Below are 16,975 nucleotides of genomic sequence, written 5' to 3'. Positions count from 1 at the left end.
ATGGGTTCGCGATGCATTTGCGGGTCCAAACCCTATCCCCCCGCCGCCGCATCGCTCCACAATTCCCCACTCCCATGCTCACATTTCTCGCCGCCGGTGAGCCCCTTCCGCCTCTAGCCACCATGTGGGGCCGCATGTGGAGCTCCCGTTGCGGCTTCGGGAGCAAATCCGGCGGTGGCAGCGACCCCGAGCGCGAGCGGCGTGTCCGGTCGACGACGCAAGGAAGAGCGGGGCGAGGAAGTGGACGAACAGGGGCCTCTCGCCGCCGCCGAGCTTCCGCGTCCGCGAGACGGAGGAATACGACCGTTGGCATGGGCGTACGCCCTCCTCCACCGCGAGGCCCTCTTTCGCCGCGAGCTCTTCCTCTTCCGGCGCGAGCCTTCTTCCCGTGAAGAGGGAGTGGTCGGAGGAGCCGAAGGAGATCGAGGTCGTCGCCGTGAAGCAGGAGCCCGAGGAGGCGGAGCGCCGCGGCGTCGTCGGGCCCGAGGACTTCGTCGCCAATGTCAACGCGGTCGCGGCCACCATCGCCGAACGCAGCTTGCGCGAGGAGGCGGAGCGCCGGCGCCACCACGAGGAGCTCGACGACCTCGTGTTCCAGCAGGCGGTCGTGGCGAACCTTGCCACCAAGGAGAAGGACGACGAGTGGCGGCGCATCCGCGAGAAGCAGAAGGCGAAGTACATCGACATCGGCAGCTCTGACGAGGAGGATTGAGCTCCTCCATCACGTCGTCCATGGCCGCGAGCTCGCCGCCGTTAGATCCTCATCCCCTCTAGTACTAGTAGTGAATGTAGTATGTAGTATGAACTAGTCTCTACTCCTAATGGAGCAGTTGGTAGTCTCGCTTCCAGGGTTTTTTTCGTCCCACCTCCCATGGTTTTTTTTGGTACCTCCTCCCACCTTTGTTGGGTTTTTTTCGTAGATTTTTTTTCGTCCCCTCCCCCCACTTCATCGGTTTATTTTCACGTCACCCTCTCACACAACGAAAGAAATCTGAACAGATCAGAACTTTCCATACTAGCACAAGTTATTTAGTAATGTAGAATCAATCATGAACAATCTCTAAAGATCAAATCTAAATTAATTAACCTTACCTTAAATCACTCAATCACATTAATTAGAAAACAAATAATTGATTTTCAAAAAAATCGCTCAATCACATTAACCTTACCTTAACTCACGGATGGTAATCAATCTCCAAACAAAGGAAACAATACATCGAGGGAGCAGTAATAAACTCCCTTTCTTATGACATGTATATGATCTTCCCTTCCCTCTCCGTTGCCGAGCGTTCTTGATTCTCGAGGCCGATGCTTGGGCTGCGTCACTCGGTCACGACGGTGCCGGAGGACGAGGAAGGCGACGCCGGGTGCCGCGGCACCGCATTGGCCGCGGCCGGTGAAGGGGGCGAAGAAGGGCGGCTTCCCTGGCCCTGGCCGTGGCCGTGGCCCTGGGAGTTGGTGCGGTGGAAGAGACACTTGAAGGACCCAGCGTGGGTGGCCGGCGCGCAGACGCACTTGGAAGCGGTCCCATGGCCCGCGCCGGACGGCGCCGACGCCGACCCGGGCCACCTCCTCCGCACTAGCATGTCACTTGGAGCTGTGGCTGGCCGATTTACATCAAATTAATTCACTCAGTTGTGGTGGCAAATATAATACACATAATCCATATTATTATGCACTAGCGTGTGTGTGTGTGAAATAGATGAATTATGGTCCCGTACCCAATAAGATGGATGTGTGTGTGTGTGTGTGTGTGTGTGTGTGTGTGTGTGTGTGTGTGTGTGTGTGTGTTAGAGAGAGAGAGAGGGAGAGGGGGAGAGAGAGTGAGGAAGAGGGAGGGAGAGAGTGTGTGTGAGAGAATTTGATGGTAAAAAAGGTCGCCAATGTCACTTGATATGTATGAGAATATTAATATTGAACTCTTAAAGTTAATGTGGCCCCGTTGCAACGCACGGGCGTTCTTCTAGTGTTTGTAATGAATTAGTGTTTGATCATGTAGTATATGTAGTATGTGATGAATATGTGATAAACAACTACGGTTGCAATTTCTGCCGCGAAACTTTTTTCCAATTATGCAGTTTCATATACGGTTTCTGTTCGGTTGCGCACGTTTTCGACCTGCAAACGGGATCCGCGTTGAACTGCAAACGCGTTTTGCGGGGTCTGCTAGAGTGGCTCTAAAGACTGTATCATGAAGAACGCGAAGAGAGAGGGAGAGAGAGAGAAAAAATCAAGTGCACATCTTTTCGGAAGTCCTCGGGCCCGACGACGTCTGCGGGTCTGCTGAGTTGCTCTAAAGACTGTACAATGGTAACCGCGTCGACATCTTTTGAAAAGGTGCACATCTTTTTGGAAAATTTGAAAAACACGCAACGAGTTTCCAGCTCTCACAGTTTCCATTTCCAAGTTGATGTGATGCGCCGTTCACTATACTTCAATTTTTCATCTTTTGACTATATCTACTGTACTCTCGAATTACTCCCTCCGTTCGGAATTATTCGTCGAAGAAATGAATGTATCTAGATGTATTTTAGTTGTATATACATCCATTTTTACTACAGGTAATTCCAAAGGGAGGGAGTAGTTGCGTACGAACCAACCCCGACCAACGCCGGCGGCGTTGGCTCGCTCGCCAGGGTACGATGTAAACGGGGTGTCGACGACTTGTGGACTTGTTTACTGGGTGGCAGGCACAGCAACCAAACAGTGGCTGGATCTTTGATCGGTACCAAGAGCCGCCCTCTTGGGGGTTGACACTGTGCTGCTTGTGTTGTTGAATATTCTTTCTCTTCCAAGTGGTTCGCTTTGAATGCTCCTGCTTTAACTAGGTTCTTTGATTTAATATAGGAGTCAGGCTTTGGATACCCGAAACTGCACATGCAAAATTTTCTAGTCAACAGTTTACCTGGGAGTATATAAAAACAATAATGCACTCTTATCAAATTTTTAAAAGGTAAACTGCGCATAGTTTAAAGGAAACAAAGGTAGGATGCGCATGTTGGGCTTGGCAGCCAACGAATAATGCAACGACAGAATACTAGAGCTTGGCACATGCCAAAATATTACAAACCTGCCCTCCCTCCCATCATTCCGCGGTAATCAGTCGATAGTGCAAGAAATGTTTCTCGCAAAAAAAAAAAAAGATGGCGCAAGAAACGCAGAGGTAATCTAGGGGCCACCCAAATTTCATCGCTCTGCAAGTAAACATGCTGTGTGTGTGTGTGTGTGTGTGTGTAAAATAAAGAAACTTATTATCAGAAGATCCCTTGGCTGCAGTAGTGCCGTTTCTTTAGGAACGTTCTCTGACTGACCATTTAACGAACAAACTCATCAGAAGATCCCTTGGCTGCAGCAGTCACCAATCACGGTCCTCCCTCCGAATGTGCATCTTGAGAGTAGTAAATCCAGGCACTAAAAACCGCCTGGGATTTCATTTCAGGTTTGGTAGGCCCATGCGTGCCGCACGTGGGAATATGCCGCTACTGACGGATCAGGAGCACTGACGGGCGGTTAGCAATTCAATTAGCATACGGGTGGAATCCGTTGGCAGAGAGCGATGACCAAGGAACAGCCGAGCGAGTAGTACCAGCCAGCGGATCCCAGACCTTCCCGGCGATCCAATCGGCGGCCTACTCAGGCTCAGAGAGAGGAGATCCACTTGGAATAAGATAAGTGAAAAGCGCGCGCACGCATGACAGTCAGTATATATATATCTCGCCGTTTCTAGCCATCTAGGCAGGCAGGCAGGCTCCACGGCAGCGACTCTCCACGCCGCCGAAGAGCTCTTTCTCTCCAGACTAGTCTCTCGGCAGCTCGTCTCCCTCCCGCTCCTCGCGCACCCAAGAGGCCATCCGTCTGTCCTCCCCCGACCCCATCCTCCTCCTCCTCCTCCTCCTCTCGCACCTTATCTTACTCGTTTAAATACCTTGTCCTTCTCGGGCCTCCAGGAGAGAGAGAGAGAGAGGGGAAGGAACCAACCAGGAAGAAGGGTAGAGAGAGAGGGTGGGTGGGTGGAGAGAGAAACAGAGAGGAGAGAGAGAGAGAGAGAGGGACAAAAACATGGCATTGCTGCCCGGCATTGGCTGCACCAGCAGCAGCAGCGTCCTGGCACGAGCAGGATCGCGGTGTCTGGCAGCGGCGTCCCACGCGCCCTCCTCCTCACCTCTCTTCCTCCTGCACGTCAATGGCGGCGGCGGCGGCGGCGGCGGCGGGCAGGCGCATCTCCTCTCGCGCAAGGCCACCGGCAACGCCGCAGGCTTATTAAGCGGGAGGAGGAGGAGGCGGGACCTATCCGTCGTCGCGGCGGCGGCGACGGCGGCGACGGCGGCCAATGTCACGCCGGCGTCGCCCCGCGGCGTCAGCGCCAGCGACGTCCTCTGGCCTTCCGCCGGTGAGTCTCTTGAGCTCCCGTCTTCTTTCCGCTTGGCTGGTGTGGTGTTCCCGGATCTTCATGCTCCCGGCCGGTAGTGTCAGGTAGGTGTTGCCGGATGGGTATCCTCTCTTCAACGGTACCTGCCAGACAAAGATTTTAACCATTGAGAGCATCTTTATTTGCAAAGCCATAGAGTTTCATCGGTATTACCAATAATTTTTCATCATGCTCAAGCTGAAATATATCATCATGATGCAGGCGCGTTCCTGGCAATGGCAGTGCTGGGAAGGATGGACCAAATGATGGCCTTCAAGGGAGTATCATTGACAGTTGCACCACTTGGGGCCGTCTGCGCCGTGCTCTTCACCGCCCCAGACTCACCACCTGCCAAGGTTCGGTTCCTGCCTTACTACTAGTCAACACCATTTCTTAATTTATATATTTGTATCACACAGCTACGAACAACCTAACCTAGGGCAGATTTACAATGACCTAGCGCATGCACTGATTAGCTTCAAAGAAAATCTATGTGCATAATGCATCTAAACGTTTCTTACTAGTGTCCATCTTCGAGAGTTGGTAGAATAGTACTATATTCGTAACTACAGAATGCGCAAAGAGTGGCTGTACCTCAACAGATCAGTTCATGTTAATTTTTGAAACAAAATTTCCAGCCAATGAACTATGCAGATTAATATTCTTGAAGTGCTCCATCCATAAGCTGATAAGTGGTTGGTATCAAAGCATATATACTGCTAGAACACTATGAACTTTGTTGAAGTCTCAGCCCACTGTGATTGGCTTCTCAAGTCATCAACAAAACATAAATTTTGATGATTCCTAAAATTTTCAGTGCAGTAAAAGGCTATGTTATAGTAGCTTTTTCATCTGCCTTGCAGTGAAACGAGAGATCTGGATAACCAATACTAACACTCTCAGGTGGAAATTCTTGCAGAAATATAACATGTTCGTCGCTCAGATTGGTTGTGCGGCCATCGGCGTGCTAGCCCTTTCGTTCTTCGGGCCCGGATGGCTAGCAAGGGGTGCAGCTCTCTCTGCATCCATAGCATTCATGACCATCACAGGCTCTTCGCACCCTCCAGGTAAACCCTCAACAGAAATACTACCTCCGTAAGGAAATATTTATATGTGGCTGAATTTGTCTTACTGAACTCTTATTTATATGTGGCTTGTTTTTTTCAGCTACGAAATGCAGCAAAGAAATATTTTAAGCTCACCTCTTTTTATGATAACTGCAGCTGCGAGCTTGCCTCTCCTGTTTATTGATGGTCCGAAGTTTCACCATTTACAACTTTGGTATGCACTTTTCCCTGGGGCTGCCGGCTGCGCCATCCTTTGCTTGATTGTAAGTTAATAACTGTACATCTCATCTATCCTGAAACTACAGCAGAATTATTAGATTGAGAATCAAACATTGACCCTTTTACTGCACTTGTTGCAGCAAGAAGTGGTGGTTTACCTCAAGAAGAACTGCAAGTTTTGATTCAAGTGGTGGCTTTTCCTGATTCTTGATGGTTTGATCATTATCAAACCTGTGGCATACATAATTTGACGAAGAGGCCTCTGGATGAAGTTGATAAATGTAGATTTAGTCTTCTTGGTTCATTTACCAAGGAAAAGTAGTAGGAAAGAAGCTGATTTTGCTTCATAATTTTCATTGATCATGGTTCACGCCATGAAAATGTGAAGTACATATATACCAATCTGAATGGAGTGTGATATTTCGACACAGAAATGCCTTTTTTTTCTCAATAGTATTCTTCATGCAATACAACTTGCGGCTGCAAATGACAAATAAAACATTTCAAATAACCTCTGTTAATCTGAAATGAAAAATACAACCATTCGTTCTGGACCATGGTAGCAGTTGCATGCACACTGACACTGACAAAGTACAGTTTGCAAACCCGATGCAGTTCTGATTAACAATTGAAAAGGTAAAAAGTGTATCGAGTTATCTATACAGATGCCACCATAGATGCAATAAAAAATGTTATCTATGGAGATGTATAGAAAGGGGATAATATTTTTAACTTATACAAACGGGCAGCAGGATAAAGCACTTCAGTGTTGCACTAATCACCCTGGACTACTAAGCCCTCTGCTTTACCAACTTGGAAACTTAGCTAATCAGACTATGCAAGTCTCAAGAAAAAAGTATCCAGTTATCCCTGTTACTACTATACATCCCAGTCATCACCTCGGCTGCTAAACAACCTTTTAGCAGATAAGTTCCCATAGACTTCTGAAAATTTAGCAAGGCATTTGCTCCTAACATGATAATGTGCTTGTGTGTTTCGACTAATGGCTACTCCTGAAAACTTAGACATATCGATTGCCCAAGCTGGCTTTACATACTCCACCATGCTCATTGAGCTTGCATTTGCAAACAGGAAATTCAGGAGCACATCCTCACAATTGAAGAAACTGTCTACCATCTTCCTTCCTACCTCAGCCTTCTTGCTCCAATACCTCTCAAAGGCCAAGCCATGATCCATGAATGCTGCTCCAGTCAGTATCATGTTATAACCTCCTTGTTGCCGAGCATACCTCTCATTGCGGTATTCCAGTGGGGTACCTGCAGCAAGGCGTGGGTAGTACCCAACAATCCTATCAGGGTGCTCCCTCCATACCTTGAACCCACGCTCTAAGTCGTCACATGGCATCATGATATCATCATCGAGCTCCATAACAGCTCTTGTCTTAATTTTTTCATCTATGTTGAATCTATTGTTCAGAGTGTTCTTATCTTCAACTCTGACCCTGACAGGAACAGCTGACTTCAATTCATTTAGCACTGGGGGGCGGCCTTTATTCCAGATAACCACAATCTCCCTCACTGATGCACATTTGGAGTAATGCTCCACAAACATCTTCAGATTCCAAAGACGGGCATCATATGTCATAGTTAACAGCGTGAACTGTGAGTACCTACCCTTGATTGGATATGGCTCTTCAGCACCATTGCCACCATATATGCAGTGAGTTCCAAGACAAGTCAGAAAAATTAAGACTAGTATTACTAGCACAACATAAACTCGTCCCTTCCAAGTTCTGTAGTTGATTCTCCCACCAAGAAGAGAACCCAACTTGTTCAAACTGGAAAACAGCGAGCTTAGCTTATACTTCAGAAAGAACTGCTGCTTTGAATGGACGAAGTCACCCCGTTTCTCAATATGCGGAGCACACCATCTGAGTGGTATTGTGCATCTAATTGCACCAATAAGCCCACCGAGCAGAAGAACTAGCAACAGAGTGACTCCATAAAACATGTACCCTATGGTCAGGCGGTGAACTGAATCGTTTGAAGGCACTCTATCACCATCCATTACCCCAATCCAGAGTTGACTTGATGGAAGCCATTGAACATCAAGGTGATGGGATCGTGCGCCGTTCCATGCATTTCGACCCTTGCGGGGCTTGTCAAAGACAAATGGGACCTCAATTTCCTTGTATTCATTTGCTGTCAGGATTTCAACTTTGAACACTTTAATACTATGGCCAGACACACCACCACTCTGTTTGCCTATACGATAGAGATCGCCGTCATAAACGAATGGCCTGCCTCCATTTCTAAAACTCGACCCGTTATCCATGCTACCGATTGTATTATGCCTGTGTGGATTCCAAGGAGCAAGAGGAGAGCTGCTATACCAGATACTGAGCTCTCCATTCTGCTTCGCACCATAAGAACTTAAATCTGACCCAAGCAGCCAATAGGAACCCCTGAAATTTATGATGACTGAATCCACAAGTGGCTTCTCCAGAAGGACCTTCTCCAGTGTCCACTTAAGGGGGAAATCCAATGCACGATATAACCGGAGATCTCCATTCTTGCTACTTTCAGGCATCATATAGACCTGTGGAGCCAATAGGCAAGCAAAGAAGCGCATGTGAGAATGATTACAACATGAACTTGTTGGTTACAAATAAAATAAGCAGCTGCGAGTGGGATATTTGCCTTGCTATTGTAGCTGAACACGTATGGGTACGAGAGATGCCACTCCTCATCTAGCACCACGCCCAGCTGCTGCCATGTCGCGCCGGCGTCCTTGCTCACGGCAGCGGCAATGTCGCCTTGCGATGTAACGGGGTTCTTCGTCTCGAAAAACATGTAGATGGCATCACCCTGAGGAGAATTTAGCTTCACGTCCATCAGGGCAAGAACAGGAATCGATCATGGTCGTTGTCAAAATTCACAGGAAAGATGGCCGGCAGGGTACGAATCACAATTCACAAGTACCACTGCTGATTTCACCTCTCGGTGTCCAGATGTTTGGTAGTTCGAACCTGGAGGAAGAGGAAGGGGCTGGCGACGAAGCTGCTGGGGGACCCGGCCTCCGCCACGTCCGCGCACGTCACCGCCGGGTTCGCGACGGGCCACGCCGCGCCCGCGTCCGCCGAGATTCCCCACTGCACGCACGCGAACCACACGGAAAGCCAAAATTAACGCCACGAGCGACGACGACGACGCGCCTAGGGGGGGAATTGGGGCCGTTGAGGTACGTGTTCGATGGGCTTGAGGGCGAACGGGGAGTCGCCGAGGAAGACGCCGGCGGACCAGGAGCCCTCGGGGTCGGGGCGGCAGCGGCGGGCGTCGGGCGGGCTGGGGAAGCGGGGGGCGAGGGCGCGGGAGAAGGCCGCGGCGACGAGGGCCAGGAGGGAGGCCGCCGCGGAGAGGTAGGCGGCCGGGTGGAGGCGCCGGCGCGGCGTCGCCGGCCGCGGGGACGACGACGACATCGGCGGTTGGAGATGGGAGGTGGGTGTGCACGTGTCGCGCGGAGAAGCCGTGCAGCCGCGCGCGTCGGGGGCTCTTTGCGCGGAGCGGGACGTGACGGTTACGGGGAAAAAATCCTGGGACGTCGATGGCCGATCCGACGGCTGCCGTGAGCCCGCAGGAACACGCAGTCTCGTCAAGTCAGAGAGCTCACACTATTCACATTTCACAACATCAATGGTCTTCACAATTGTCGCTAGATTCACTTTCAAAGATATTCACTTATGTTGTGATTTACATTCACTAGTATGTATTTAACATAATGATTATATCAGTTAAAGACTTGTCTCAGCAGCCGCCATATATTTTGCGGCGAAGAGAGTACAACAGAAGTGCTTGTCATTATCACCCAGTCGCAGGTTTTGGATGATAGGAAAATAGATACCGAAAAACATGAGCAGCGAAAACGGCAACCATGAGCACAGTACGAGGAAAAGGAAAAACACTGTCAAGGCAGAGCAAAAATGGGATTCTGGACATGTCACATGAATTTCCAATATCATCAGTAACATCAATAAAAAGTTCCAGATTTTCCCTTCTCAGCTCAATAAGGGGGTAACATTCCCAGCAAAGTAGCACAAAATACTTGCTCCTTCGCATATATGGCGTGTGAGTTGCATCAGAAAAGCACTTGCTCCCAAGTTGGTACCAATATCAGCAACCCATGCCACTATGCAACAATGTCATGAATCCATACGTGCCTCCAGACAAGATCAAAACCGCTTTATTTACAGTTCTAGATTTCTAGGCGATCCCACAAACGGTGCTGTGGTCTTTTACAATATCTTCCTATCCTTTAGGTACTTGTACATGATGAAAAACCCGGCTACTGCTCCGACTGCTATTCCGCCAGTCGTCGCCCAAAATGCCCACTGCTCCAAAACAAACCAACTGTCAAACAAAAAGGGCATATGCCACATCGGCTACGAATCCAACGGCTAGCGCCGGCAGGTGTCTGTCAGACTGTCACTGAAGGCGGAATAAAATCTGGGGAGTGCGATGCTATACCGTGTTGTTCTCCAGGTATGATTTGAGGTTCATGCCGAATATCCCTACACGAAGAAAGAAACACGGTGATTTAGCCAGGTGCAAACAGCATTGTTTAGGAGTGCCGTGTTGGGAAAACCACCACCTTCTGGTGAATAAGGAAGCGCGCAAAGTTGTGATATGCTCAAGATTTTTATACCTGCGATTAATGCTCCTACAGCGACGCAAAATGTTCCGACCTGAAGAAGCAACTCCACTCTGCTCACTTCCAGTCGTCGGGAACTGTGGTAAGGGAAAACGTCATGTCAATGGTATACGAGCAAGTTGGCTACATATATTTAACGGCACCAAAATACAAGATCCTGTAATCCTCAGAATCGTTTGAATGCTACTAGATACTCCCTCCGTTCGGAATTACTTGTCACAAAAATGGATGTATCTACAACTAAAATACATCTAGATACATTCATTTCTTGGACGAGTAATTCCGAACGGAGGAGTACATCTGTTGTCAGAGACGTAGGAGCCACCACCTTATACTAGTTTCATCATTTTATATTGACCTCAACCCAGTTCTTCAAGGCCCTCAACCCAGTTCTTCAAGGCACGGCATTCTCGCTTATGCGTAGAACCCAAAACAAACTTAATCAAAATGCACAAACCTTAAGTTCACTGCAATTGAATCTTCCATTTCTCTTGCAGAATCAAGAAGCCTCTCTGCTTGACCATGGCATGATTCACATCTGACAGTAAAAATGCACACCTTAATGAAAATACAAACCACAAGGAAGCAACATGAAACACAATAATTTGTTGCAGAGCTCACCTTTGAAGGTAATTTTCCAATAGCATCTCAATTTCTTCCTCTTCCTCTGTTGAGATCAAAAGTTGCCAATAAATTCAAGTGAACACCAATTAGGTGACTACTAATGAAATACTCTGAGCCACATAACCAAATTTAAAAAAAAAAACATTCCTTCTCAAAACTCCAAGCTGCTCCACATAAACATAACGAAAATACTTTCAGTTGCTTTCATTTCATCTTCATCAGTGGGCCTTCCTTTTCATTTGTTTCATTTCTTCATAAAATATCACAAATGCATTTGTACTTTGCCAGCTAAAACTACCTCCGTAATCCAAAAAATTAATCTATTGCTTTTCATACGATATTGCCCAAGTAATTAGATGGTAGAGTAACATACTGAAGGAGCAGAAGATGCAAAGTCGTAATGATAAATTTCAGCTGTACCTTCGGCAACTTGCTTTTCTAATGGAACAGAACATTCCATATCATCACTCACTTTATCTAGTGTACAATTTCTCCCCATAATGCATATTCGACGAATTTCATGGGGATCTTCAAGGAGATCGATGAGCATTTGTTTAAGATCACCTGCCCGTGAACCCAGCTCGACCTTGACAGATGAATATAGAAGCAAAATTAAATTAATTTACCAAATGAATCTAGGAGATGATTCTCAGGGCAGCTGTAATACCAATGATTGTTTGCTTAGACGAAGCTGCTCCAAAACATCACCTGTCAACCGATTTGGTAGAACTTCAAGCAATGTAGCCACCTGAGATGAAATCCCAGATACCCAGAACAATGTTAACTATCTTTTTTAGGTATTACAATAGGATGCATTTGTCATAAATGCAGCTGCTTGATTGACGGTCTCTGATCAATTTGCGTCATATTAAACCATCACAACGTGAGGAGTAGTGGCTTTGCTTCAGTCCATAGGGAATAAAAGGAAAACTTATCCTAAGGTGTTTCACTACTTTCCATTCCACCATAACAAGATCGCCAGTTCATCACAATGAAACTGCAGAGCCAGCATGGCAAGGCTCTTCCCTACTGTTTGGGTGTAAAATAAGATGCAGAGTCAGCGACCTGACCACAGATACGGTATTAAGTTCAAACAGGGCCCCAGTGAGCAACATAGCACTTGTCCTATCTCAGCTTGCTGGCAATTTACAAAAGATTACTTAGTACTATGGTCAGGCAACTAGACGGCTGAAACTGATTGCTAGCAAGTAGCAGTCATCCGGCGAATTCAGTTGGCAGAGGTATTATAGGGAGGAGGATTTGCACCGGAGTTGGACACTTGTAAGAGACCAAAAGGCTCTCAGGTGTTAAGGCACGTCATGAAATTGTGTAAGCTAAACTAGGAAATAGGGAAAGGGAACAACAGTCCAGAAGTGACCGAAGTTATCTATTGAGGAACAGACTACAGATTACCCTTAAAATGAATGTGCGCCAAGAAAGCGAACAACATCGTATATGGTTCTGTACAAGCATATCAACTGATGTGAAGACCATAGACACCTTAAGGAGACATGACTTTTCAGGTACTCACACGAGGTTCAACATGCATTAATCTTCGTTCCAGCCTTTGTATTCTAGAAAGCAATGCAGCTTCAACAACCTGAACATAATGAAAACACAATGAAAGATTATATCATCTCGCTCCAATGTCTGACAGACCGGTACTCCCAAATTCTGTGAAAAATGCAAGCATGGCATGAAATATTGTCAAGTTCAAATGGAAAGGCCACAATAGATCATGTCTTATTACCACTTTATTAACTGAACTGAATGTAAGAAGATTAAACGGGTACACTACAACCATAAAGAATTTAGGAAACCATGGATGATATCCGTATAGTTATTCTTCAAGATTCGACTTACTGGATAAGGGGACTCAGGATGAACAATCAACTTGCAACGATGCTATGCTACTTTTAAATTAAAAATACTTAACTGTTCGACATGATTCATTGGGAAAAATATGATATAGATATGAACAGAAATAAGCAGCTCTTTTACGAATGCTGAGACTCCCAAATACTGGGTGAGTTCAAATCAGTAAACCTCAAGAGACAGAAAACTTCCCAAGTTTCTATTTTCTAAGGATATAGGTAGTGAAGAAAACATATAGCCAAGGCAACACGTTGTCAAATTAACACCATTTAGACTGCAAATGCAGATGAATATAGTATCTATATATTTATTACCTCAAGTTGAAAAGGCATTGCAGGCCCACCATTGATGTTCCTTGGATTTAACCGAGGTCGTAATAGCTCTAAAAAGACCTTTCCTCCTGGGCTACTCATGTTAGAGAAAATAACTGATAAGTTTGTAGCACAAACGATGACAAGTTCACCAATGCCAGTAGGTCTTTTTCTGAACAAACATACAAACTGACCTGTTATAATTGAATATAAGGACACGTTCATGCATAGCAATTGCTCGCAAGGAACCAAGGTTGAGTAATATGGCCTGTTCACGTACCTACAAAAATGGTGAAACACGAGTTTACATGCTACATATAAACCGTCATATAGCCATCTTTTATACAAAGCAATCAAGTAGTGCCTATTAGCATTTAATCAGTCATAGTGAAGGTTCCTGAAACATATAACTAAGCACAACTTCAGCTGATGTTATGAGTCTGACAGAAATTGCAGTGAACTTAACTTTATTTTCTTATTTTCCAATCTGTTAAAGTACATGTATTTGTGAAATCCATAATCTACTATAAAGACACCAGGTGGTTTTGACTTTTGGAGAAAAGGAAACAATTGTGCTGTCTTAGGAGTAGGTCGTCTGTCGCCCGGCATCTATTGTTTTTACAACTGAAAAGATGCAGATGACAAGAATACAGCAAACAGAGGGAGACCTATATAGTTAAATATTGGAAAGTTTCCTGTTACCAGCAGGGAAGGCATTGAATTCATTAGCCATAGTGACGGGTCAACGCTTCTTGTATCTCGTAGACGGAGGCCTGGCAGCACAAGAGTAAAATGAGATCGCGTGCAAGCACTTAAAAACAACAAAGAAGAATGTTAAGCATCCGTATCAAGAATATTTTACAATTATAACCAGCCAAAATCAAAGTAATGTGTAGTAGTGGTATATAGAGTTTATGCAATCATATGGAGAGTTCGAGCAAGTATGATTGGTGAACATGATGAAGTTAATGTGTTGTGGTACAGAGCATTGGAAACGCATTGATTTTACATACCACTTGATTTCAGTAGCTGCCGGCGGCTTATTTTTTCGGTAGACACGCTTCCATTAGCTTTCACTTCTACCACCTGAGTAGAGTTCGATGGTGAGGTGGGGGTTAGTTTGCATCTTGCATGATGGTAAGCTCCAAACCTTGTATTGTGCATACCCCATCCCAAGCCCACCCACCCTTTCGGAAAACATGTCATCGAACTAGCATACCAACTCTTGATTTGAACTATAGGAGAACAAATTACACACTGCTCCTTCATATTTTTGGCCATAACACGCAATGACACGCTTTTGATGCGTGTTCAAGAAAAAAGATATTTGTAGTCAGAAACTCAGGATGACTAAATTACTGTATTTCCTTCTAGACTAGAGGCATGGAATGCTTGTTTTCACAGACTGCCCCGATACAGTTGCAGTCTGAAACACCTTCAGAACAATTTTGCAAGAAGGGGACCTGGAGGTTGTGTTTGAGAGCAGAGGTGGGCATTCCTGGTGGATGATGATGATTTTCATGTGGCAATGGCAATGTGATTGCAACAATTCAATTTCTGGCCGGCCGGGGTTGGCCGGGGACCTACCTCGTAGACGGGCTCCCTGATGCCAAGCGAGATGTAGTCGGCGGCGAACCGACCGGAGCCCCTCGCCGCCCCCGCGCCCTCCGCCTCCCGAGCCCCGTCGTCCTCGCCCGCCTCCCTCCCTCCCACATCCTCCTCCTCGTCCTCCTCATCCATCTCCTTCTCCTTGGCCGCGGCCCGCCCGTCGCCCCCCTCCGCGGCCCGCGGGAGCGCCTCCCCCCTCCGCGCGGCGGCGGAGAGGCCTAGCAGCGGGAGCGGCAGCCTCCGCAGGCGGCAGACGAGCCGGAGCTGGAGCGGCAGCGGGAGGAGGCGGCGGACGGCGGCCTGCGGCGGGCGCGGGCAGGAGGCGGGCACGGACGCCATGGGCGCGCGCTCCGCGGGGGCATGAAGCGCACCCGCCCTGTGTTTTTTTGGGCTGGCTCGGAGGGCGACGGCAATGGCGAGGTGGAGGAGGGAGGGGGAGGCGGGAAGGGGGAGGGAGGGAAATGCTATCCAGTGGTTGGGCTGGTGGCTGTCCGGCCTTCCGCGGAGGGGGATCCGGGCCGTCCGACGCCCGATCCGACGGCGCGGGCGGGTCAGGGGCTGGTGATTGCTCCTTTGTCGTCCGTACGTACCGACTGGCCGGCGGGGGGTGAGTTGGTGAGCTCACGGCTTGTCGACAGCTGGTGGTCCCGTCGCCGAGCTATCCTCCTTCTTCTCCGGCGACAGCGAGCGACGGAGAGGGAAAGGTGCCGGAGAAATCCATCGGCCGTATACGCGCCCGCGAAGTAGACTGTTGATGTGCGTGCACGTCGTTTGTGTTCGGGGCGTTCAGCCAGGGGACAGAGATCAGGTGACCGTGTGCCTTGCCGCTGGAATTCAAATTTAAACATTGCAAAAAAATCTGAAAAAAATCATGCATGTTCACAGCACATATTAAGATAATCCCTAAAAAATTTCAAATCAAAATTCGAAACATACACCTAGAAACAAAAAAGAGAAACTCAGATGTGAATAGTCTACAGAGAACCATTCGCGAACTATTCATGACAGATTTCTCTTTTTTGTTTCTTGATGTATGTTTCGAATTTTGATCTGAATTTTTTAGGGGTTATCTTAATATGTGCTGTGAACATGCATGATTTTTTTCAGATTTTTTCGTAATGTTTAAATATAAATTCCGGCTGCAAGGCATACAGTGACATGCAAACGTGCATGTCACCTGATCTCTGTCCTCAGCCAGGGCTACAATAAATGGTGGCCTTATCCAGGTGGCTTTTATTTTATCAGATTTTATATAGGCGTTTTCTCGAATATGAATATTATGTTGCAATTAAGTTTTCTCGAATATGAATATGAATATGAAATATTATTGTGATATTTTCATGTTTGTAATTAAGTTTTTATTTATGTGTTATAATTGCACTGATTCTTTATGAATTACTGAGCGGTTGCATTGTTATTACGTTGTCAATATTTTCATATAAAGTATTAATGTCTACTTAGTTTCTTAGACCATATCGTAAACCAACATACCAAATGGTTACTTTGGGTTACCAAACGTCACGTCGTAACTGGGTGATAATAAAAATAACTTCCTAGTGTGCCGGAAAAATATGTCTTAGTTGTCAAGACTGGGATTTTCTCCGCCGACGATGAAGAGACTCTCTAGGGCCACTCATTATTGTGGTATCATCATCGTCTGGCCAAACACATGTGATAGAGATCACATGGATACTGGAATACGAATATAAGTAAAGAGAACAAAGCCGGTAACGAGGATAACCAGTATAGTGATTAAGGAGTTGATCATGGGGATGCCAATAATATCTCACCTCAGGTTTTTATGACGTATCGTGAATGGTATTCAGGAAGAAAAGGTTCATTCGAGAACTTCGTGAATATACAAGAGTTAACAACGGTGATCATATCTTGCTGCTAATTTTTTTTGCGGGATATATCTTGCTGCTAACTATTGACCGGAAAATGTTCCGAGTCATATCTGCTTATTTTTAAACATGTAGGGTCACATGCTTAATGATAGTAATTATGATTAGTAGAGGAATAAGAGAATGAGCACTGGAAGTGTTTCAGATGGATCCAGATTGTCCCAGAAGGGTTTTGGTAATTCCAAAAATGTAGATATGTCTGAAAAAGTTTCAGGTCTAGATATGAGAATTTCAAAAGGTTCCGAATGGGTCTCAAAACTTTTGAAAAACTCCGAAAAACTACACAACCCA

The 16,975-nt window shown here is 46.6% G+C and overlaps 3 protein-coding genes across 3 annotated transcripts; 1 reads left to right on the top strand and 2 right to left on the bottom strand.

The window, feature by feature from the left end:
• Positions 1–3,760: 3,760 nt before the first annotated feature.
• LOC119294668 lies at positions 3,761–6,128 on the top strand. Its single transcript, XM_037572901.1, has 5 exons — positions 3,761–4,390; positions 4,631–4,764; positions 5,328–5,475; positions 5,632–5,738; positions 5,835–6,128. Exons 1-5 carry the CDS (start codon positions 4,060–4,062, stop codon positions 5,874–5,876), a joined length of 762 nt encoding a protein of 253 aa, XP_037428798.1. The 5' UTR covers positions 3,761–4,059; the 3' UTR covers positions 5,877–6,128.
• A 273-nt stretch (positions 6,129–6,401) lies between these two features.
• On the bottom strand, positions 6,402–9,160 carry LOC119294667 (glucosamine inositolphosphorylceramide transferase 1-like). The gene is made up of 4 exons (XM_037572900.1): positions 8,900–9,160; positions 8,684–8,806; positions 8,355–8,522; positions 6,402–8,253 (listed from the first exon to the last, which is right to left on the bottom strand). The coding sequence occupies exons 1-4, from the start codon at positions 9,131–9,133 to the stop codon at positions 6,574–6,576; spliced, it is 2,205 nt and encodes a 734-aa protein (XP_037428797.1). The 5' UTR covers positions 9,134–9,160; the 3' UTR covers positions 6,402–6,573.
• A 500-nt stretch (positions 9,161–9,660) lies between these two features.
• Positions 9,661–15,196, bottom strand: LOC119294666 (magnesium transporter MRS2-A, chloroplastic-like). Its single transcript, XM_037572899.1, has 13 exons — positions 14,760–15,196; positions 14,186–14,258; positions 13,875–13,945; positions 13,367–13,452; positions 13,176–13,266; positions 12,518–12,586; positions 11,654–11,734; positions 11,407–11,572; positions 10,984–11,029; positions 10,820–10,900; positions 10,357–10,439; positions 10,179–10,222; positions 9,661–10,042 (listed from the first exon to the last, which is right to left on the bottom strand). Exons 1-13 carry the CDS (start codon positions 15,117–15,119, stop codon positions 9,947–9,949), a joined length of 1,347 nt encoding a protein of 448 aa, XP_037428796.1. The 5' UTR covers positions 15,120–15,196; the 3' UTR covers positions 9,661–9,946.
• Positions 15,197–16,975: the final 1,779 nt, after the last annotated feature.

The sequence above is a fragment of the Triticum dicoccoides genome, chromosome 4B (assembly GCF_002162155.2).
Source record: "Triticum dicoccoides isolate Atlit2015 ecotype Zavitan chromosome 4B, WEW_v2.0, whole genome shotgun sequence".
Lineage (NCBI taxonomy): Eukaryota > Viridiplantae > Streptophyta > Magnoliopsida > Poales > Poaceae > Triticum > Triticum dicoccoides.
The sequence above is the reverse complement of the archived record's forward strand: the minus strand, read 5'-3'. Positions and strand labels throughout refer to the sequence as shown.

What these genes read in the sequence shown, in the direction of transcription:
- LOC119294668 (XM_037572901.1), top strand. Translation starts at nt 4,060, where the DNA reads ATGGCATTGCTGCCCGGCATTGGCTGCACCAGCAGCAGCAGCGTCCTG. An exon ending in AGGCTCTTCGCACCCTCCAG is followed by an intron (nt 5,476 to 5,631) that starts GTAAACCCTCAA and finishes TGATAACTGCAG; the next exon opens with CTGCGAGCTTGCCTCTCCTG. An exon ending in GCGCCATCCTTTGCTTGATT is followed by an intron (nt 5,739 to 5,834) that starts GTAAGTTAATAA and finishes CACTTGTTGCAG; the next exon opens with CAAGAAGTGGTGGTTTACCT.
- LOC119294667 (XM_037572900.1), bottom strand. Translation starts at nt 9,133, where the DNA reads ATGTCGTCGTCGTCCCCGCGGCCGGCGACGCCGCGCCGGCGCCTCCAC. An exon ending in CCCTCAAGCCCATCGAACAC is followed by an intron (nt 8,807 to 8,899) that starts GTACCTCAACGG and finishes GCGTGCGTGCAG; the next exon opens with TGGGGAATCTCGGCGGACGC. An exon ending in GCCCCTTCCTCTTCCTCCAG is followed by an intron (nt 8,523 to 8,683) that starts GTTCGAACTACC and finishes AATTCTCCTCAG; the next exon opens with GGTGATGCCATCTACATGTT.
- LOC119294666 (XM_037572899.1), bottom strand. Translation starts at nt 15,119, where the DNA reads ATGGCGTCCGTGCCCGCCTCCTGCCCGCGCCCGCCGCAGGCCGCCGTC. An exon ending in GCAGCTACTGAAATCAAGTG is followed by an intron (nt 13,946 to 14,185) that starts GTATGTAAAATC and finishes TTGTGCTGCCAG; the next exon opens with GCCTCCGTCTACGAGATACA. An exon ending in CAATGCCTTTTCAACTTGAG is followed by an intron (nt 12,587 to 13,175) that starts GTAATAAATATA and finishes CATTATGTTCAG; the next exon opens with GTTGTTGAAGCTGCATTGCT.